The sequence below is a fragment of the Halichoeres trimaculatus genome, unplaced genomic scaffold (genome assembly GCF_033239565.1).
Source record: "Halichoeres trimaculatus isolate MK-OKI-2021-1 unplaced genomic scaffold, fHalTri1.1 fHalTri1_scaffold_1, whole genome shotgun sequence".
NCBI lineage: Eukaryota > Metazoa > Chordata > Actinopteri > Labriformes > Labridae > Halichoeres > Halichoeres trimaculatus.
Window position 1 is genome coordinate 9,233,555 of NW_027437179.1, and position 22,920 is coordinate 9,256,474.

Below are 22,920 nucleotides of genomic sequence, written 5' to 3' on the forward strand. Positions count from 1 at the left end.
GTTATTAAGGCAGAAAGTTTGTAATTTATCATAAAACTACATCCAGAAAAGATTCCACCTGCCTCGAGGTGCAGTTAATGAAGATTGGTTGGTGAAGGTGAATCCAGAGGGACGGAGCAGAATGTCAGCCAACACAAGAGGACGATAAATCATTTCAGCCTAAAGTCCCACTGACCTTGTTCTTGTTTAAGGAGAGCAGAGCTGACACCATACGTAGTGGAAAGGTCTGTAGAGACAGAACATATGGATCTTCATAAAGGTCTGGTTTCATTACTGAGTCAATGCTGAAGAACAAGGTCACAGAGATGTTCTGTTCTAATCCATAATGCTTTCTGTATGTAGGTGACAGAGTGCCGTGTCCCTGTGAACCTCAAACGTCCTTTTCCAACAAGGTGGTACATTCAGTATCTGAATGATTGTTTAATAATGTTTTTTGTCATTCTTGTAGCACTGGACGGTGTTCACGAAGGTGTCGGAGGTGTTCATCTTGGTCCCCGCGCTGCTGGGGCTCAAAGGCAACCTGGAGATGACGCTGGCATCTCGACTCTCCACAGCGGTAAGGAAAGACTGTGATTGTGTGAGACTTTATTCCAACCACCTGAATCTATAGCTGTACTCAGAATTCCAGTTTGTAAAGTAGCTGTTTTGTCTGTTGTGCACTGCTCCGTCAGATTGACTGATGATGGGCAGGATGAGTGTTTGAATTGATTGTTGTTGAGTGAGGTGTTCTCTCTCTAAAAATTAACAGACCTATGTCGTTACCTGGCAACGGCTCTCAGATCCATCAGGGCTGAGAGTTCCTGGTGTCAGAGGTCACATTGCTAAACATGACCTGAGTTTCGGACGAACTGATAGCAAATATCTGTCCCAGTCCTTGTTTTTAAGAGTTCTCCCTGACCCTGCCCGGCTGCTCTCTCACAGGTCTGTTTGCCCGAAACTAAACAAGTTTCTATCATTGAAACATTTTACTTCATATGTTGCTCATCTCAGACGATCAAAATAAAACTTTATGATGAATTGCCTGCTTGATGTAAAGTCAAACCTTAAAGATGATTGACTGGGATGTATGTTTCAGAAAGTTAAAAGCTGTTTGGTTCAGTCTATGCTTTGGAATTTTCACAACTAGAGCTAGGCTTAACATAATTTAATTGGACCCTTTGCTGCTCTCTGAGCTAACATTGTTCATTGTATCATCTGAAAGGTTTGTGACCTCACTAACCAGAGGTCAGCAGCATATTTTGAAGGTATGAGGGAATTAGCACAGTATTGCTCTTAAGCATACCAATCCTCACATTCTTTCCATTGGACTGCGGGAAACGTGACCAAGCTGATTAGCAGTGATAGCAGTGTCCCACTCTGTGTGGAGAGCTAAACTCAGTAACAAGAGTGACCTCCTTCACCTCGGTCATTGGGATTATTGTAAAACAGGCAGGGATGGAAAAGTGCTAACATATTCTACAAAGTAGAGTTACTTTGATGAAAGTTGACTTCAGGAGAAGTATCAGTCTGTAAATATACTGAAGCAAAAGTAAAAACCTTTGTCAAATCTTTTAAATGTACTGACTACATATTTTAAAATCAGGGCTGTGGAGTGAGGGGGTTGAGAAGATGACATCTCGTTTTTTGTTAATGTTTAAGATTTTTTTGGACTTTATAGTGCCCCCTACATCAAAAGTTCACTAAGAAGTGTCTGGATTGCAGGACGGTTTGTTTTGATGAAAATCAGGTTGAAGTTAACATTTGACCTGACTGTGGTTGGAAAGAGTCATCAGCTTTATCAAATCTATGTTTCTCTGAGCAGTTATTGACCCAAAGAACCAAGCGGTGGATCTGTGGTGATTCCAGTATTGGCAGCTTGTTTTCTTCCTCTTTTACTTTTGTTCACCTGAGCACTGGACTGGAGATGCCAGCCAGTCGGCTGTCACTAGTTAGTCACACTGCTGATGGACAGCTTTTATCTTTCTTAGAAGTACAATACTTCAAATGAGTTAAAATTTTGCTTTTAAGAACTACTTGGAAAAAGTTAAAGTAAAATAAAACTCCTACACTGCACGGTAACTTAAATAATGAACAGAGACATCAACCTGTTCATTCAAATTTGTCTGATCCCTGCTGTGCTGCTGATTATGTCAAGATCTTTTTGTTTCATGAATTTCCAGAATGTTGACAGTTTCCACACTGGTGCTTTCAGACTGCAGATGAGCTGAATCATTCAGCAAAGGAATGAATCTTTGAGAGTTCATGAGAGAAAAATCTACCATGAATATGTTTCAAACAGGGATGGGTACTGAATGAGGTACTTTCATTGGAACTGACTGAGTTCTCTGTAGTACACTGAGTACTTAGTACCGATTCACCTAAATTCAAATTGTACCATGTTTGGGTACCTAAACGCATCCTTGTAACTGTGAGGGAGTGGAAGAGTAGGTGATTTTCCATGCTGGACATGAACACAGCATTGTAAGGTTAGATATTGAGAAATAAATGTGTTTAAAATTTTAGATTTTATTATTAAAGAAGTTAGCATTTATTACCACATAATTATTTTGAATGTCAAAGGTACCCACCTTTAGTTTCAGAGTGGTCACAGCTCAACCTGCGCTGTTGTTGTTTAATGTTACACTTTGATAGACAAACAGCAGCTCAAAGTTTCCGGTGTACATTGTTAAAAACTTTAGTCAGATACTTTCAAAGATTTATCAGAATGTCAGAGAAAGTTGTTTCCAAAGGTTAATCTGGATTTTTCTACTGTATTTAAACTGTTTAACTGCGGATGTGATGATGAATCAATGTCAGATGAGGAAGTTGATTTAACAATGTATCACCTGTGCTTTAACACTGATTTAACAAACTGTCAGCAGTTCTCTGTATCTGGTTAATATGTGATATCTGGACTGGATACACAAAACCAAGACTTAGATAAACTTGCATTAAACAAAGTAAGATTTAACTTGTGTCAGCTGTTAGAATAACTTTTGAGTATTCATGCTCTTTAGCACTGGTCTCATTTCTCTCCTTTTGAAAAAAAAATCCCACATCCGTCATCGTAAACTAGGCCACAGTCTGGAGCTTGTCCTGAGACGTAACTGTTAGCTGTCTGCTGGCCGGCCCCAGCAGGACCACGTTTCTTTCCACGCCGCCCCTAATTATGATCAGATTAAGACCACTGTAAGTTTCCTAATGCGCTTATAACTGAAAAACATAATGTAATCCCTCGTACTGGCTGGCAGTGTGAGTTCTCTATTCACATGACCGTGTTTCCTATTTGACTCCTTTTCTTTTTAACCTCTTTAAGTATTTAACTGAAGTAAATCCTTATATTCCTTCTTTTTTCAGTCAAATTCACAGTTTGTTCAATCCTGTCCTGTGGCTTCGAGCTGAACTGATTGTATTTGGATTTTAACATTTGCAGATTACTTGAATTTGGCAGCACCTGCAGTTTGACTGTTTCCAAGTTGGAGAATAAAACGACTTTGACCACGCTTTAATTAGACATTACAGCCACTACAAAAGCCTGTTTTATCCTTATGTGGTGCATACTTGATGTTTAAGAATACAAAAATTCGCCTTGATGTTGAGTTAAATATGAATGGTGTTATCATCAAACTAATAAAAATAGTGAGGCTTTTGAAGCGTACAATTCAAAGCCTGTGAAGCCTCTTATGTCCCATGAATCACTCAGACAACTGTCACAATACTGTGTCTGTGACGATCCAAGCACTAATAATCCACCTGCCCACTCACAAACACCAAAGCTCATGACTTGGCATCATCTTTGCATTTTATCACATAACACCAATGATTTTGTGCCCCACAAAAAAACACAATGTCCTAAATCATTTTTAATATTGTCGGTCTGAACGGATTTGTTGCTGTCAGTCAGGAAAGCTTGTACTGTACAAAGCTAAGGCTCTTTATCTGAGGTCTGAAAGGTTGCGCTGACATAAGTTCTGTCTGAGAGAAACATAACGTCTCTTTGCACATGGGATACGTGGGGTTCATTGCGAGTCTATGATGCCCCCAATGCGCTTCACTGATGTTTGGATTCCTCTTATCTTTCCGCGTAAAACCATCTTATCAGGATTCGTGGCAGTCTGCCCCCTGCACAGCAGTCGCAGCAGAAGGCATCCAAGAACACGTGTAAATGCTGCTGATGGCAGAGGGAACGTTTGCGTGGTCGTAATGCTTGGAAACTGGCAGGTTCACAAGTTATAATGGCATTCCTGAACACATGATCATCTTGTCATCGCGGGGCCTGTGAGTTGGGCCTGTCATGCTGCCAGACAGAGTGAGTGTGTGTGTGTGTGTGTGTGTGTGTGTGTGTGTGTGTGTGTGTGTGTGTGTGTGTGTGTGTGTGTGTGTGTGTGTGTGTGTGTGTGTGTGTGTGTATATGTGGGAAATCTAAGAGGGAGAGGAAAGCTACTTGAATGCATAGTGTGCAAAGACAAGTAATGACACCTAGAGAAAAAAAATGGTAAACACTCAAAACTATATTTGTATCAGGGATGGGTACCCAATTTGTTATTTTTATAGATACAACGAAATTCTGTCAAAAGTACTGAGTATCGATTCACGTAAAATCGAAAGGTACCATGTTTGGGTACCTAAACGCATCCTTGTGACTGTGGGAGTGGAAGAGTAGGTGATTTTCCATGCTGGACATGAACACAGCATTTCAAGGTTATAAATTGAAGAATAAATATGTTAAATTGAAAAAACGAGATTTTATTCTGAAACATATTAATATTTTTTACCACATAAACACAAAAAAGTATCAAACACTGGTACTGTTGAGTACCGATATTGATTGCCAGGTAATGGGCATCAGTACCATATCGTTTCAAATGTGAAAGGTACCCATCCCCAATTTGTATACTAAGTTTTTCACCTTTTTAGCTTTTAAATACGTTTAGTTAGTGAAAAGTAATTAGTCTTTGTTGTTTCACAAATCTTTAATGTACAGTGCTCTGTTACCACCAATCAGAACCAAAGACTGTATGATAAATGTAAATGTAAAATGTAAATGTAAATGTATCTGTTTCTGATATAAAGTTCTGAAGCAACTTGTAGCCATCTTGGAAATGAGGCGGCGTTTGAGCCTCCTCACCAACAGCTATAGGGCGCCCTCCTGTTAGTCGGGCGAATTGTGCCAGAGCAACAACCTCTGGTCTAAAAATGTGAGACAATGTGGAAGTGCTAAAATCAGATTTCTCTTGAGTGTTCGCTTGAGGCTGGCTTCAGAAGTACCAGAAAGCCGTTTTCACAGCAGAAATAGACATGTTTGCAGCCTGGTATAAAAAAAAAACGTCTCCAATCTGAATCACTAATTTGACTATTCCCACACACTGTACTGGTGGTGAATTTTCTAACTTGGCAGTTTAGATGATGTTAAGATTGCAAGTTCCCATTTAGAGCCACAGCCTTGCTACATGGGCGTCACATAGCTGTTAGTGTGGAGACTCGAATCCTGTCCCACTTCCAATGTGGCCGTTCCCGCTGATTTGCTTCAAAAAATCCTTTAAGAAACAGATGGGTGACGTCTGGGAGACTGCGTTCACTTACTATACAGTGTATGGCTGTGCTTGTGTCTGGACAAACTGGTGATCTTTATATCTTCTAAACTGCCAAATAAAAGAATTCATCTCAGTAGGGCTGGACAATTAATTGGACTTAAATCGTGATTTCAATTTTGCCATCTGACAATCATAAAAACAATATAATCGAAGAAAAACAATTGATATGCCACACAGTGTAGATGTATGCAAGTTCCTGTGCTTCATAGCTCTTCTGTGTCCCATGTGCAGCCACAGCGAGTGTGTGTGACTATTGTGTATCAATAATACTGTATGTGCCACTTGCTGGTTCTTTAAAGTTGTGTTTAATTCAGTACTGAAGTTTTTGAATAAATGAATAATTGTGTATATTAATCGTGATTTCAATATCACTTAAAATAATCGGGATTCTTATTTTTACCATAATCGCCCAGCCCTACATCTCAGTGCAGTGCAGTGTGTGCTGAAAATAGTGGAATTAGCTGCTCAGACTGAAGACGCTTTTTGTAAACATGTTTATTTCTGCTGTGAAATTGGGTTTATTTTTGGCTTGGTGTGTGTGGTTTCTGTTACTTCTTGAACCAACCTCAAAAGGAGACTGGAAGACCTGCAGAGCATCATATGTTTTGAACACTGATCGATGCATAGTCCAAAAAAAAAAAAAAAACCATACATTTTTTCCTGGTAGTTAAATTTTCTCTTTCTCTTCTTACTTAAAGGTCTTGTAAGTTGAGATTTTTTTTTGTATATACTGTAATACAAAAGAGAAAAAAAGTTTGTTAAAAATATTTGTAATAAAAAGTAACATTAGAGCTGCATCAGTCATGTTATCATTAAATGACTCCAGGTACAAGTTTCAGACACGTTTCAGGAACATTAACAGTTCTTCTGAAGCAACTTACGGGTTTCAGACGCCTGGTTTTTTGTTTGTTTGTTTTTTTTTTTGTTTGTTTTTTTGTCTTTTCTTGGTCTCATAAACTCTCGAAATAAATCTTAGGATCAGTATTTAAATGTTTAACATTCCTCACCAGCTATTTTGCCCACTTGGTCTGTCAGGTTGAGTGGGTATATTACTGTTCTTCCTACGAGGTTTATGATGAGGGGAGGTAAGGTGAGGTGAGGTACATTTCAAACTCAGAGACACAAAGTCCTCACTGTGTGCAGAAGAAAGGTCAATACATGTAGAATTGATGAAGAATGAAAACTAATGAGTCGACAGGGATAAAAGCACAGCAGGTTTGAGTGAGTCAGAGAAAATTTGATTTTAAGTTCAATAAAATAGAAATAAAAAATCAGTGTGAAGACTTCTGTCAATCTATCAATCCGTAACTTGAATGTCATCCTGGATGCAACAAGGGAATACAACAGAAAAACAGAAAAAAAGGAGCGAGGGATGCATGCGTTTAATCTATATAGTTAAATTTATTGTATTTTACAAAATTAAAGTCCTGTCTCTTACTTTTTTAGTGGAATATTTTACTAACTGGTGTAAATACTGTAGTGCCATATAAAACCGTAGGTGGATCTTTTTTTTTATATATTTAATCTAAAATCACTGCCATAATGATTCATAACAGCTTCATAAAAGCTTCCAGCAGCTTTGACCAATCCCTCCTGTCGTAATGTTTTACACACAGGGGATGGATTTATGACATAACCAGACTAAACCATTTACTCGTCCATAGCCAGTCTGATAATACGTTTTTTGACAAATCTGGCTGCTCATAAATCTCACATTATATGATGTGGCCGTGTCTGGTCAAAATTATACGGTATCTAAACAACTATGCTACGTACAGTAGCTTTAAAACTTTCAACATATCACAGATTGTTTATCACTTTTTACTCATTTTTGAGACACAAAGCAGAAATCTTCACACACAGGCTTGAATGTGTTTGGATGAGTCCAGATGTTCCTCTTCCCTCTGCTTATGTAAACGTTCGAGGAGGGAGAGGAAGAGGAGATCCTCTGTTTGTGTCCTCTCACCGTGGATGAGCATCAGGATCATTGCTCTGCACACACAGTAGCCCACTGTAGCCACAGCTCCTCGACACTTGAGACCATCAGTGTTTGTGTGTGTTTCTGCGTTTTTGTGTGTGTGAGTGAGAGAAAGAGAGGAGATGAGATAAGTGGAGTCTGCCGCAGGGTGGGGATCAGATCAGAGGGTCTTTGTCCGGAGAACTGACATCTGATTGTTCTGATGGGACCAAGAGGCAACAGCATGAACACGCACTGTGTGCCCACACATACACGCACACATTCACACACACACACCCAACAGACACCCACAGATGGTAATGTGCTGACCTTGTGTGTCTCTTTCTCTCTTTCAGGCTAATATTGGTCAGATGGACACAGCCAAGGACATGTGGAAGATGATCATGGGGAACTTGGCCCTCATCCAGGTAAAGGAAACAGCTGTCGAGGACTCCCATTTCATACGTAGAGTGTCACTGATTACAACCGTATCCACTTAATACCCCAGGTTACTGGTGAGTAGGTATCAGATTAGGGAAATTGATTAAATATTGTGCATGTTTGCCATCAACTGCACTGCAAATGGACGTAGTTTCATCACTCATCTGATTCTGAAACAACATTTTGAAGCAAACTGTTGTCAAGGGCCATATTGGAAATGGAGTGGGCTTTGAGCCTGGTCATTAACAGCTGTAGGGCGCTCATCTGTCAATCAGCTGAGCTGTGATGAACTCTTCATCTTAATGTCTTCTACACTGCCACGGTAGAAAAATAAGACACTTGATGTTTTCCTTTTAATTGATTCCTCAGGTTGAACAAAAAATTATTTGTAAGAGGAAAGTTGCTAATAAGCTTTCACTTCTCCTACTGACTTTTTTAAAATTTTGATTGGTGTTACTGAAAAACTCTCTGTTAAATGTGTGCCAAGAGAGACTGTAGTCTTCACCAAAGTGTGCAAATGTCAGGTATCACTGTTGGACCCCAGTATGTACATCTTGGTATAGGATTGTGAAGGGCCTGAGGTGATCAGACCTCTTTATTTAAGGGTGGTAGTTCCAATGGAGTCACAAAAAGCCCCGTTTCCACCAAGCAGTTGAGTTTGGTTTGTCCTGGCATGGCACGCATTTTACGGCATTTCCACTGACTAATCCTTGGATCTCAAATAACTGAGACAAGCCGTCCCACTTTTTGGGACCCTTCTGTAGGGGTGCCAATCCTGGAAGGTGGAGCTACAACACTGCAGTCAGTTGATTGGCCCTAAAGAATCTTCACTTCCTGTGTGACAGCAGCAGCTGTATTTCTCCTGGTGGCACACAGACTTCTCTGAAATGAAGCTTGATTGTGCTTTGTAAGAGCCAAATTGCTGGATGTCATCCATAGTTGCTCTTTGTTTACTATGTTGCATTTTTCTTCTTCGTTGGATTTATTAGTTGGGTACACTGTGTTGTGCTGCTATATTGTCACACTATAATGTAACTGATGCAGCTGTTGGCATCCGTCTTACACGCTGCCTACCACAAGGGGGCACTGTTGGCTGTGGAAATGCAATCTGGACCAAGCTTAACCAAGCCGACCAAACCGTACTGATATTAACCGGACTGCATGGTGGAAACGCCAGCACGGTACACCTCGTGCACAGGCACGAGGACATAACGTATAAATGCTGCCACTGCTCCTCTCGACAATCATTTTAAACAATAGCCGGGCTGTTAGAGGGTGGTGTCAGACCAAAACAACTTAACACAAGCCCAGAATTAACTTAAGTTCTTTGTATTCCTGATTATTCTAAGTGGTCGAAGGATGCTGCAGGTTTATATGAGGTGGTGATGAGCTCATATTAGAGGCTCATAAGTCGGGTGAATTGGATTTGGTGGGTTGCAGGTAAACAATGGTGGATTAACTTGTATAATGATGTGCAACAAGACAAGGGTTTTTTCTTTTTTTTTTTACTAAGGTATCTCATCCTAATTTATTTAAATATGCTTCAGTATAAAGGAATGTGTTCATGTAACACACCAAACTGAACCAGCCGTCCAATGCACCAGCATTTCCTCTGAAGTCAAAAAGCAAAGAGCTTTTATGAGCTCAGAAGATGGTGGGAAAGAGAATACAATATCATTTATTCAGTTTTTTTTTTGTTTTATTTTTTTACATACATGCATAATAAAAAACGAAAACTGACGTTGCATGATCAGGTAATCAGTATAATAGCAACCAAAGACTCAGGCTCTTCTTGATCCCTGAACCAGGAAACTGAGTTTCTCATTGATTTGACGTTTGAGGAATCAAGTTACTACTAAACTTAGAAACAGTTTGCTTTTGCAGGTGCTCTGTGAATAACATAAACACAGACCACAGGACTCGACGGACCCAAAACCTTATTTTACTGAGAAGCAGCTTGTAGAGAGTAACTCTGATCACAACTTGCACCGTCAAAACAAGTGATTACACAACATTACACTCTATTGACACTCGTTGCCCGTGCAGTGTTTTTACGTCTGGTCTGATGACATCACTCCTTTGGAATGATAAGGATGTAAGATGTGTTGCCAGAACAGGTGCAAAAAAACTGGTGAGTCAAGGAGATGTCAAGCACAGTCTGAAAATAACATGGGAGGCTAAGAGCAGGTGGGACAGGAAATCACGTGCGGGAACCTGCAGATACACTTCACAGCTCATAAACCCCCTATACAATTCACTGTATGTAAACAGTAAATGTTTCCTGAATGTCGAACTGTCTGAATGTAGACTCACATGGTCCACGTTCTTCATGATGATCAGGAAACAGAAAGTTATTCCTCCCTGCTCTTCATTCAATCAGATTGTCAGCAGCGTCGACGCTGGCTTGTAGTTATGTAATATTTGTAGAAGCCATAGTTCTGGGAACACTTCAAACCAGTGCTGGCTGGATGCAGAGCTGACCTCTGAAAGGGTCAAGTTGCAGAGCTTGGAGGTCACAATGGTGCTCGATTGAAGGGGTTCGGGATCAGGCTTCTTACATCTGTCAGTTATTTTGGGCTCTGGGTGATGGTTGCGCTCAAATGTTAGCTCGTAAACTGCGTTCATGTGACAATCTTCTGGAAAAGTAAAGGTACTCTCGTGTACATTTTGAGTTTACAAGTTACCTGTTATGTGTACTCAATCAGTATGAACTAATCTGTGTGTTGGTGTGTGCAGGTCCAGGCCACAGTGGTGGGCTTCCTCGCCTCCATAGCTGCTGTGATCTTTGGCTGGATCCCAGAGGGACACTTCAAGATGGGCCACGCAGTGCTGCTCTGTGCCTCCAGTGTGGCCACGGCCTTTATCGCCTCTCTGCTGCTTGGTACGTCAACCACTGAAAGTACTAATGACATTCGCAGAGTGGAGTTACATAACTTAGCAGAGGTATCAGGATCACATTTGTGATTTATTGTCTCTGTCAAGTGCAGGCTACAAGATGCAGCTAACTGAGTGTCTGTCTGGATTAGAACAACTGACATTTATCTAGCTAATGATATAAAATGATAGATAAAGAAATAGCTAACACATGCTGATTTTAGGTTAATTTTACAGCGTTTACCATAATTGGGCAGAGTACTAACATGCTAATTTTCTAAAAAGACAAAATACAGTTAAGGAAATGTCTTTGTTTTGCAGGTATTTCAAGATAAATCAAAGTAATGCACAACTAATACTTGCAAATTGCATTTGCCTAAATTTTAAGGGATTGTCACAATCTTTACTAATAACCCTTAGATTGAGACTGTACTTGTTTATAGAAAATATGAAAGCCCTGGAGAAATGTCTGACTGAACCACAAACTGATCCTCATGGTGGGTGGATGTGAAGCCAGCAGATCACCAAAAACATTGGCACATCCATTGGGCAACATGAAATCCAGTTCCAAGTACACTGTAAAGCCAGTAATCCAGCGGGCTGAAACGCTGTGATACTTTAGATGGAAGTACTTTTTTGGTGATGGACTCAAGCCACTATGTTCACAGAGGGACTGTAAATGTCTGTACACAATTCAAGGAAAATCGGTTCCATAATTTTTTTATATAATTCAGTCTGGACTAAAGAGGTTAAAGAGGTTATCAAACTGATTCCAGTCAGGTTCAAACTGATCTGGAGGATATTTGATGTCTTTCACGCTGTTAAAGGACTAAAGGCCTGTAGGGTTGACCTGGACTGTTTTTATTTTCAAGGCATATCCTTTCCTCTCTTTGTAGGCCTGGGACGATGACAAACTATTGACAATAAATTATAATAATATTATTTCAAGACCAAGTTGACCGCTAATATAATGATAATATATTATACTAATGCAATACACTCTTTCAAATACAATAAAAAGTTATTTCTCATGAGTACTTTTTACAATTGTACTTCAAATATCAATAACTTTCAAATATCCCCCCAAAAAATAGTAACAATAATAAAATGCCATGTCATCGGCTTCATCAGCTTCATCCCAATAGTATTAACTTTGTCGGTTAAACTCTTCAGTGAGTGTTGACTGTCAGGACAAAGTCTCTGCATCTGCAGCTGCAGTTACTTCCCCAGCTGGGGAAACTGAGTTGGTTGTTGTGTTTCAGGTGGGCATGCGAGTTTGTTGTGTTGCCTTTTTTTGTTGCTGCACACCAGCTTATCCGTGTTGATGGCCTCACCTTGCTGAAGCTGAAATATTTCTACTCTGGGGCTGAGGCATTTCACTTTACAAACGTTTTTTTCTCTCCTTAGTTTTACTATGTTTACCTGCTTTGCCCTCACTCTGTGTGTTTACGCTAGCCTGATGCTGGCGGCCCCACCTCCCCTTGAACTGACAGGCGAAAGCGTTAACTCTGTTCATTCCCCTACAGACTAAACACACTCATGTGCTGAGAGCGATGTACAAAGTGAAGCCTCTTGCAATCCAACTTTTTTGGAGGCAAGAGATAGGGACAACAAACACACATGCACATGGTGATATATTGAGACTGGCAGAATTATCGAGTTTATTTCATTTTCTGATTAAATTATTTATTGACGATGGCTCCAGGATTTGTTCTTAAATTTTTTATCTTACTTGATGAGAACATTGAATTCTCAACCCTTTCTCTAAAAGAGGAAGAAATCAGTGACAAATTGAAGATCTACTTTTGCCCTTTAGACTTGCCTGAAAGTGAAAATTTATTAAGCCAACTGTGCTCTTGTGAGACATGCCTGCACTGAACATCACATACTGTTTGGATAATCACATGAACATGTTACAGTGTGCTCAGAATGATTTTCTCATATGGTATCTAATAACTTTCATCTCACAGGGCTCATCATGATCGGTGTGATCATCGCATCTAGAAAAGTGGGCATCAACCCTGACAACGTGGCCACGCCCATCGCTGCTAGCCTGGGAGACCTGATCACCCTGTCCCTGCTGGCAGGCGTCTCCACAGGACTGTACAAGGAACTAGGTAACAAGTGCACACCATGATTAAAGAGACACTGTAACACTATCTGATACACTTATCATTGCTTCAAAGTCATCGTTAAACACTGAGTGTTCATGTTTTAAGATTGCTTTCATGTGTTAGGCCTTAGCTTCACTCTTAGCTTCAACAATCTCTGCAGAGCTCACACATCACTTACCCTGTCATCAGAGGTGCTTACCTTAATGATGCAACCACCAGCGCAGGTATTATCTCTTCACATGTTTAATTGAAGGGATCATCGGGTGTAGAGCTGTTTGAAATGTGACTGCGTCTGGCAGGAAGTGGTATAAAAGGATTAAAGATGTCCAAACCTAAACTCAGTGGGCTTTAACCACTGACAAACACTTGGTTACAACCCCACAGACAGACAGACGGACAAACACTGACGCACACAGGAGCTGTGAAACCATTCTGACCAGACTGTGGAGTAACCTCACTCCTGTCTTGGCCCGAAAGTGAACAAATTCTTCAGTCTTACTCAACTTGAAAACCACAAGCAGGAGAGGATTATATAAAACTTTTTAGGGGCTATTTTTGCTCAAATGCACAAAAACAAAGCTGGTGTCTGGGTCTTGTGTACAAATGTGGTCTTTCTACTTGAATGTGGTTGTTATAGTTTCCTGTTGTTTCAATTCAGCAGTAACACTGCCTCCTAGAGACGGCAGAGTAGAGTTAGTGCCAGGTTAAAAACAGGCCACATCTGTTTGGTCCCAGTGAGTCAGTGTAGTTTGATAACTCTGTTGTTGAATATTTGACTGTTAGCATTGAGTTCTTTTAGCATCAGCAATCTCAGCTTTTATTAATAAGCTCTGAATTGTAAGAATGTGTATTTCTCATAATCTATTTCTGTGATTATTCCAAATTTCTCATAGAATAAAGCTTTTTGTTTTTCAATATATAGCAACATGAATAAATACAGTTTTAATTTCCATGCTGTGCGTCACAAATTTGCAATGTACTGGTCTTGTTGCAGCTGTGATGACCTTTGTATCCCACTAGACTAGTGCCTCTTGATTCATATTCTACGTATACAAATGATTGTATCAAATGCACTTTGTCCCAATATATTGGTCAGGGGGTGAACATATTGTTTCTATATATTATATAACTTATCTATAAAATATTATGTGGGCTGTTGAAACAAAAAGAAGAGACTCCAAGGCACTCTCTTAAGACTATTAAAATGCCTTTAGTTTAACGACATGGTCATGTGGACCTTAAAAACAAACTTCGACGCGTTCCGGCATCAAGCCGTCATCAGGAAGTCATGTGGGCTGTATTTAAATTTACAATCTACTGTCAATTCAACATTTGTAAGAATGCAAAAACACACAAAAACAATACTTTTATATAATTGAAAATTATTTCAGGCGATAAGGTTTAAAAAAAATACAGCACAACATTGCATCAGCTCGAAACACCTAAAACTGACTGATTCATAACAAAATCTTCTGCTTACTGAGAGCTTTTTGTTCAGTCTGACTGCAGTTTGTCGTCTAAATCCCTCCTCTCTTCTCCTCACACAGAGTACAATGACTATGCCAACCCACTGGTGTGTGCAGTGTTTGTGGCCTTGTGCCCTCTTTGGGTACTCATAGCCAGGAGGATCCCGTCCACCAGAGAGCTCCTCTACTCCGGCTGGGAGCCCGTCATCATCGCCATGGCCATCAGCAGGTAGATCTCACAGAGATCAGTTCATGGTTTTATCACCTGAGACTGCAAATACTGCACTCATTCTAATGCTTATTGAAGCACTGCCTGTTCAGCTTTGAAGTGTTTTAGTTTGTATTCAAATTAGACATTTGTTTTGTATTTCTGTCAAATAAATCAAGATGTAAAACAATCAATGGGTCAGCTTTAGTTAAAGCACAGGAATGTTAGATCCTCTACAGAATGTTGGTCGTGCCGCTGCCCGCTGAAAATCATTAAAGATCAATTTTCATGAGCTCAGAAAAAGCCCTGTAATCCGCCTTGGATTAGTTGCATTTTTCAGATAATCCAATGAGGTTTAAAATAGTTAATTTAGCCCCATCAGAAGAGGATTTTGTCTTTACCCACAGAGGAAGACTTCATCCTTTAGTCTACCTGAAAAAATCACAATCATGGGTGGAGTTGCTCTGATTAGAGCTCATTATTTCTACATCTTCTATTTCAATTTAATCCGTTTTTACCTCAGGTATAGGAAGTGAGTACAAGTGCCTATAATAAAATACAAACCACTAAGCAGTAATAGACGTCCACATTTATTCCACACACTAGAGGTACAACACCAGGGGGGGTGCAGGAGGTCCTTGACTTGCGTGATTCTTGACTTACATGGTTTCAACTTTAGTATAGATATAACTTTACAATTAATATATGTGGGTATGTGAATACATGTTTCTTATGTATATGTATGAAAGATGTTTATTTTATTTTTAATTTTTTTTAATTAAGGTTTTTATTTTATTTTATTATTTTTTTCTGTATTTAATTACATTATATATTTATTTTGTTTTAATTAAATGTCTGTTTTAATTTTCTGTACTGTTTTTCCATGAAAATGAAGATTAATACTAAAATAAATGTATTTGGATAGTTATTTCGAGATTTAGGGGGTATTTTGGGTAAAAATCTGACTTGCACGGAATTTTGGGTTACGAAACTTTATAGGAACAGAACTTGTTCGTAACTCGAGGACCACGTTTTAACAGGCTTGTCTGTCTTTCAGTGTCGGTGGTTTGATTCTCGACAAGACTGTTACCAACCCAAACTTTGCGGGCATGGCTGTGTTCACTCCAGTCATCAACGGTGAGTCCACAGACACATTCTCTGAAGGTTTAAACCTTGTTAGTGTGAACACTGATGACCGGCAAAACCAAAGAGAGCTTACCCACGTTAGACGTCTGATGGATATGCAGATCATGTCAATATTATGTCTGTCAGTCCAAGACCAATTATGGACGTCAACACGTTGAATTTAGTCCACTATTTGGACATCACAATATGCAGTTCAAAATTTGAATGTTGGCTTATTAGATGTCAAGTGGACGCCTAAGCAGGAGTGGGTGAGTGAGCCCACTGCGCAAAGAGACACTCAATGGACGTCCTTTTAATGTCATTTTTGGACAACTAATGTTAAACATTGGTTTTGAATAAAAGTATTTTTTTTTATTATTATTATTTAATGTTTTCCATACTTAAATGGTGTTTTATTCTGTACCAGTTAATTTTCCTGTAGCTTCATTTGGCTCAGCAGTAGGTTTGAAGTGGTATGTAAAACACACTATGTTTGTATTTACAGTTACCTCTGCTGCTAAGAAAATAAAATAAAGTTAAAGGAAAATGAACAGGAACAGTACGCCACCTTCAGAAACTGGAGTTATGCAAAGAAACTAGACGTAGTATAAAAACAATAAGAATGTCTAAAATGGCCACAATGGCATCAGCAGTGACAATAGCTCAGTAGATAGGGACTTCCAAAAATGACATGGATAGGACATCCTCTGAATGTCTCTTTGCTTATTGGGTAGCATCCCTTAATAACAACCAGTGGTTGTGGTTGCACCCTACGTGCAGGGGCTAATTCCAAATATAACCCCCTGTTACAGCAGACTCCAACACAACAAGATGAGTGAGTTGTTAAAGTCACAGCCAAAAACACATGTGATAAACAAGAATTGATCCAAAAAAAAAGTTCAACTGCCACAGAAAAACAAGTGAAAAAACTCACAGCACTGCGTATCCAAAGCTGTCACTGTAACCACAGACGGAGGAGTCAAATGTGAGTCACAGTATGAACAAAGATGAGGATGATGGAGGAAGATTGACAGATGGAGGAAAAAAAACCTGAATCCTTATTGATAAAACATGAGCAGTCAGTTGAATACTTTGTTTAATATTCGAAAAGAAGGAATTAGAGCCACATGAATCTACTTTTAGCACACAAACATTGAACTGTCTTTGATGTTTCTCATGTCTTCATCCTGTTTTTGTTTTATGAAGGTGTGGGGGGCAACCTAGTCGCAGTCCAGGCCAGCAGAATATCCACCTACCTGCACATGAACGGTCTGCCCATGGGGGAACCAAACCCCACCCCTAGAAAGTGCCCGACGCCCTGCACCTCCTTCTTCGGCTCCTGTAAGTCCACAGTTTATCCTGTGAAAACAGATCTCCACTCAGTGAAACAACACTCTGCTTTAAGTGGGATCAGGTGTTATTGCCTGCATCAGACCTTAATGAGAGTCTTAGATATTCTGATCAGCTGACTTCGATATGTCGATTGTTATTGTTTTCACAATCAGAGTCAATGTTTAAAAGTGATTCCTCTTTCTTCTCCAGCTGTGAACTCTCGTTCTGCTCGTGTGCTCTTCCTCCTGGTTGCCCCGGGTCACCTCGTCTTCCTCTACACCATCAACTCCCTGAGGGGGGGCCACACCACCCTGACACCCATCTTCATTTCCTTCTACCTGGCTGCTGCACTGCTACAGGTAAGCGCTCCTTTCCTATCACTGTGTGCTCAGTAACATGAGATGTATGTACCTGCATGTTCATCTGTTAGAACACCACAGAACTCAAAAATATAAAGCATCCTGCAACACACCAAGTGTAGAGTGTGAAAACAATGTAATTCAGGCAACACTTCAGAAAACATAAATACCATCACTTTAATTTCAGTGTACAGTATCATACAATAAGATGCAAAAGCCAACAAGCCTTTCATTAACCATTAATAAATATGTTTAACACAAAGAAACTGAGATTGTGTGGCGCTACTTTCTCGATATTGAATACCCAATAAAAAAACACTTCACTTCATAATATATTGTAGGACAACAATACAAGGCAAAGTCAAGCACTCTTTTTTTTTTACTTTTCCATATTCAAAGTCTCATAAAATGAAAAAACAAAGTAATATAAGCAGACCCAAAAGTAAGGCTCTAAAATTAGTGAAAATTCAGAGTCATCAATAAAAAAAATCCTAAAATGAAGAAAGTAAAATAAAATTATCAAATAATGGTCAAAAAATATTTTACCCCTTAATTACTAACACTGGGTGAAAATGACCTGAACACGTCTCTGCTGAAAAACCAGGGACTGTAACAGGAGAACACGGCTAACTTTGATACTATCAAACATTGATGATAACATTTTTTGGATTGATCCAAAGTATTTTTACACCATAATGTCTGACATCTTGTTCAATGAACTGCAACACTATGGTATCAGAGGCCTTAGACTTGACTGGTTTACTTGTTATCTGATGAGAAGACATTAAAATGTTTGTGTAAACAACCAACGAATCATCTTAAAAATGTATCAACCACGAGGTTCCACAGGGTTCCATTTTAGGGCCTCTTCTCTTTATTCTGTACATTAACAGCTTCATTTATTCCCTATCTGTATCACATGAAATATTATTGCACATCACAAATAATTGTTGTTGTTTTTTTTGCTTCCATGCCTCCATGTATCTGAAGAGTTTATTTCAACACAGCATGACCAAAAGAGATTATCCTAGAGAGAAGTCATTTGACCCTCGCTGTGTTTAATGACTTTTTGACAACAAAAACACATCTGTTTTGATAAACATGTGGTTCTTGCTCCATCTCCTTCCAGGTGACGATCCTTCTCTACCTGGCAGACTGGATGGTCCACTGGATGTGGGGCCGAGGCATGGACCCTGATAACTTCTCCATCCCGTACCTGACAGCTCTGGGTGACCTGCTGGGGACTGGCCTCCTTGCCCTCTGCTTCCACATGCGCTGGTTCATTGGGGACAGAGACTCGAACGCGGGCAATTAAATGCATGAACTGACACACACAAACAAAGTACACACTGTACCCTTGAGCCCACACAGACAGTGGGAAACATCATCTGTATGCACGAACGTCATTTTAAAGTGCAACTGCAACAAAGGGCTGATCTCCTGCAGGGCTCTGATTGAAGGTACGCTTAGCTCGTAGCCCTACGGTGTCTTCTCCTCTGGATATCAGGACACAGACACAAATACCATCACCTCAACCACTGAACAAACTCGACCTGATGAATTCTGCCCCACAAATCACACTTCTTCTCCTTCACCTAATAACTGAGTTCCATTGTTCCACTCTTGACAATGATTGTTATTGTTCACAGATGATATGAGTTGATGTCTGTTTAATGTGCAGGGCCAGTCCTCATTATTTTCAATGGGGATGTTGGCTCACTGGTTTTTAAAGAAATAACACTTGAAACCAAGATGACAGAAGTCAGCAAAAATAAATCCAAACAAGCCTCGAATGCTTAATCACCAAGTGCTTTTTCACGTACTAAGAATGATTGAAAATCAGACGTGTCTAACTCCTGATTTCGTAGAATGCATAGAGCTAGCGTTTCTTTGTTTTTTACCTTGAATATTCAGTAGAAAAGGTTAACTGCTATTGTAAAAAGATCTAAGCCCTTTTGTCACACAGGCAGTGGGATCATAATTCCTGAACCTGCTCCTGTTAAATTTTAAGCACATGAGTTTGCATCATCAGACCTGAGGTTGAATCTGAATTGAATGGGTGCTGCTACAAAAACAATTGAAGTGAATGCCTTTTGAAAATTTCACTGTAATTTGGTGTTCATTCACATTTTACATTGTTATTTTTCTGTACTCCAACTGTAAACCTCCATAATGTTGAGTCCCCCCTGTCAAATCAGGAACAGCTGGATGTAGTTTAAAGAACAGCCTGTTGAAATGTGTTTGCACAGTTCCCACGTGAAAACACATACCTTGCCTGTTGTTGCAGCTCTATATGCACCATGCGTTAATGCTAAGAGGTTAGCAGTGCTTTTTTGCATGAGCTGTTCCCACTTGATAAAAGCACTAGTCCCCATGTCTAAAACCACCTGCTTCCTCTGCAGACTACTTGTTGTTGTCATGTTGCCCAAGCCAGGCTTATAGTAAGTGACAAGAGGCTCAACATGTTGCAGTACACTGGAAACAACCTGTGGAGCTCAGTCTACTGAGCGTCTACTGTGTTTACACACAGGAAAGAGTGAAAGAGTGTGAAGTTGCTCACTTCGGTTCAAGCAGGTACATTCTGGTACTAGGACACTTGATTTGGCAGAGACATCTATGAGACAAAGATACAGGTCAGCAAAGTTGTTTAAAGGTAGATAAATGCTGAGTCATGATGGGTGCTGGAAGTTGTCACTATTTTCATTTTATAGCATTCATGCTAACCCTGGAGCACAAAGAGGAAGAAGTCCTTCCTGTGCCTTTTTATTCTCTTTTTGTCAGAGGCTTAGCTTGTGCTAACTTTTTCCAGCTAACGTGGTTTGAGTGTGGGGATTTTCACGAGTTTATCTTCAGAAAATTTGGGATGACAAAACTGCAGGATTATGTGCAAACCATCTCAATGTGCTGACTTTATAAGGGGTAGGAATGGGTACCAAATTAGGTACTTTTATAGTATGTGTAAGAATGTGAGACAATGTGGAATCTGCTGTTTATCTAGTGTCCGCTTGAGGCATACACAGCAAGCCAAAAAAAAGCATTTTATAAAGCAGAAATTAACTCATTTAAAGCCTAGTTCAGAAAACGTCTTCTGTCTGAATCCCTAATTTTACTATCAGCACACACTGTACGGGGGGGAATTTTTTTCTAATTCAGCAGTTCAGAGGATATTAAGATAGCGAGCTCACGTGGCCAACAGCCGCAAAGCCCTTGCCAGTCCCAATATAGCCATGATTTCCAATTTGCTTTATTCTCCGTTTCAGAAAACAGATGGGTGACACCGGGGAGACTATGTCCATGTTTTATACAGTCTATAGTACCGACACAAATTCCATCTTTAGTACCGAGTACCAATTCACCTAAAATCAAACAGCACCATGTTTAGGTACTAAAATGCATCATAGTGACTGTGAGAATGTGAAAGAGTAGGCAGTTTTCCATGCTGGACATAAACACAGAATTGCTAAGCTTTGAGACTTAATTATTACACAAATTTATATTTTTTAGCATATAAAAACCCAGCAAAGTACTGAAAACTAGTACCCTTTAATATCAATACCAATTGTCAGGTACTGCTCATTAGTACCATATAATTTCAGATGTGAAGGGTACCCATCCCTAATAGGGGGGCTGAAAGTAGCCAAATGAGCTGAGTCATCCAGTTGAACACAGTTAAAAAACGGAACTTGCTACTCATAATGATCTTTCTGTGCAGGAGGAAAGAGGAATCTTTGATGTCTAGATTAAACATCAGCTTCTGTCTCTTGCTGATGTGGCTGACTCTGCAGGCTTACGGCTTAAGAGGAGTGAGGGCAGTTTGTGCACCATTCGGACAGAATGCAGGTGCTGGTCCTGAGCAGAGATCAGGGGCTCAGTAGAAACCTGCATGTGATGTTGGTCAGATTTCTGTGCTGCTTCCAAGGGGCCAGCAGAATGCATGTGCAGGACACATTGAGTGAATGTGCAAAACTTGATTATTTGTGCAAAAAAAATCCTTTTCTCTCCTTTTTTTGTTGGACTGATTATTTTTAAATGAGTCAATTATGTGAAAATTGTGATTTTTTTTCTCTTGTGATTCCTTTCATCCCTAATCTTTCCCAATTATTGTGTCATAAGATGCAGCAAACAACTGATAACTGTAAAGATAGAGGACTTCCTCGCTGGTCAAACACACAAAGTACTGTAATCTGCAAATGGGACACCAGGGGGCACCACAGGGACTCTCCTTCCTTCTCAGTGCATCTCTGTGTCCTCTGGATTCAAACACACATATACCCAGACGGACAATTGTTTTGTCTTCTTTTCTATGACTTAGTCCTCCAGGTCATCCCTCCATCCGTCCTCTCTGTCTGTTTCCTCCTGTGCCAGCGTTCTGCCTCCATGTCGGTGGATAGTTGTGAATACTTCTCTAAGGAGGCACGTAATGCTTTGTCTATTTATTTTTATAAGCACACAAAGCAAATTGTACATACTATATTTATTCTTTAAATAAGGTTGTTTATTTTGTCATTTCATTTTTTTTGCTCTCTGTCTTTGCCGCCATGTTGTGGTCATCTTTCTCATCTCCTTTGTTTATTTTCTCTGCGAATGCCAGTAGAGCTTTCTGATGCTTGCTGCCATTTAACGGTGGTGAGGCTAACATGTAGTGCAGTGCCTAACAGCAGTCTTCACACACCTCACACATGCACGCACACACCGTGTCTCACACAGGGAAAGCAGACTTATTATCAAACATAGAATGGCCTTAACCTATCAGAGCCAAGCTCACCTCACAGTAACCAATCAGGAGTTAGGTTTGCACAGAGTAGCAACTCTTTAAGTAGCTTTGATTAATGAAGATGTACAGTAAATTGATTCTAATTTGTAAGTAATGATGAATTTATATGATGCAGGAGTGGGGAGAAGGGCTGATGTTGTCAGCAACAAGGGTCACAAAAATCCGCAAAAATGAGGACGTGGAGGCTGAAATACCTCAGTACTCTGTTTTTTTGTTTTTTTACTTTTGAAGGGGATTTAAAAACTGGAGTCAAACTTGTGAGATTTTAACATAAATACTGGAAATATCTTTTAAAAAAAAACCTGCAGCATGTCAAAAGGTTGCAGTTCTTCTCCACTGTAAATAACAAACCCAGCCTTTAAAGCCCCTCACACCTTCTGCCTTGTGAACCTCAGTGCTTCAAACCCTGAAACCCTGAACCCACAGAGACCCACACTGACCCTCAGGCCACCATACTCTATCTCAACAGCACATCAGTTTCTAAACCTTCACCTCTTTATTCCGGTCAGCTCTGCTGCCTCTGAGAAAATGATGTCAGAAAACACGTTTTACTGGAGCTGAGGTCTGTGCGCTCTCTGTGTGTTTGTCTTGGACAAGCCCTCTTTCTGTGAGGCCTTCTCCCTGCAGGACTTTGTAAATTGCTGGAAATAAAGATATATTATTTCATACCAGTTATCTGTCTTACTGTCTTTTTTCA

General features: G+C 39.9%; 1 protein-coding gene across 2 annotated transcripts in view; it reads left to right on the forward strand.

Annotated features, from left to right (window-relative positions):
• Nucleotides 1-22,886, forward strand: part of slc41a1 (solute carrier family 41 member 1) — a 32,938-nt gene extending 10,052 nt beyond the window's left edge. For both annotated transcript variants that reach the window (XM_074673355.1, XM_074673361.1), the window contains exons 3-11: nucleotides 449-556; nucleotides 7,887-7,958; nucleotides 10,708-10,852; nucleotides 12,816-12,962; nucleotides 14,507-14,654; nucleotides 15,691-15,770; nucleotides 16,965-17,099; nucleotides 17,301-17,449; nucleotides 18,579-22,886. In XM_074673355.1, coding sequence (XP_074529456.1) covers nucleotides 449-556; nucleotides 7,887-7,958; nucleotides 10,708-10,852; nucleotides 12,816-12,962; nucleotides 14,507-14,654; nucleotides 15,691-15,770; nucleotides 16,965-17,099; nucleotides 17,301-17,449; nucleotides 18,579-18,764 — 1,170 coding nt within the window. In that variant the 3' untranslated portion in view covers nucleotides 18,765-22,886. The remainder of the gene's footprint in view (nucleotides 1-448; nucleotides 557-7,886; nucleotides 7,959-10,707; nucleotides 10,853-12,815; nucleotides 12,963-14,506; nucleotides 14,655-15,690; nucleotides 15,771-16,964; nucleotides 17,100-17,300; nucleotides 17,450-18,578) is intronic.
• The last annotated feature ends 34 nt before the right edge of the window (nucleotides 22,887-22,920 follow it).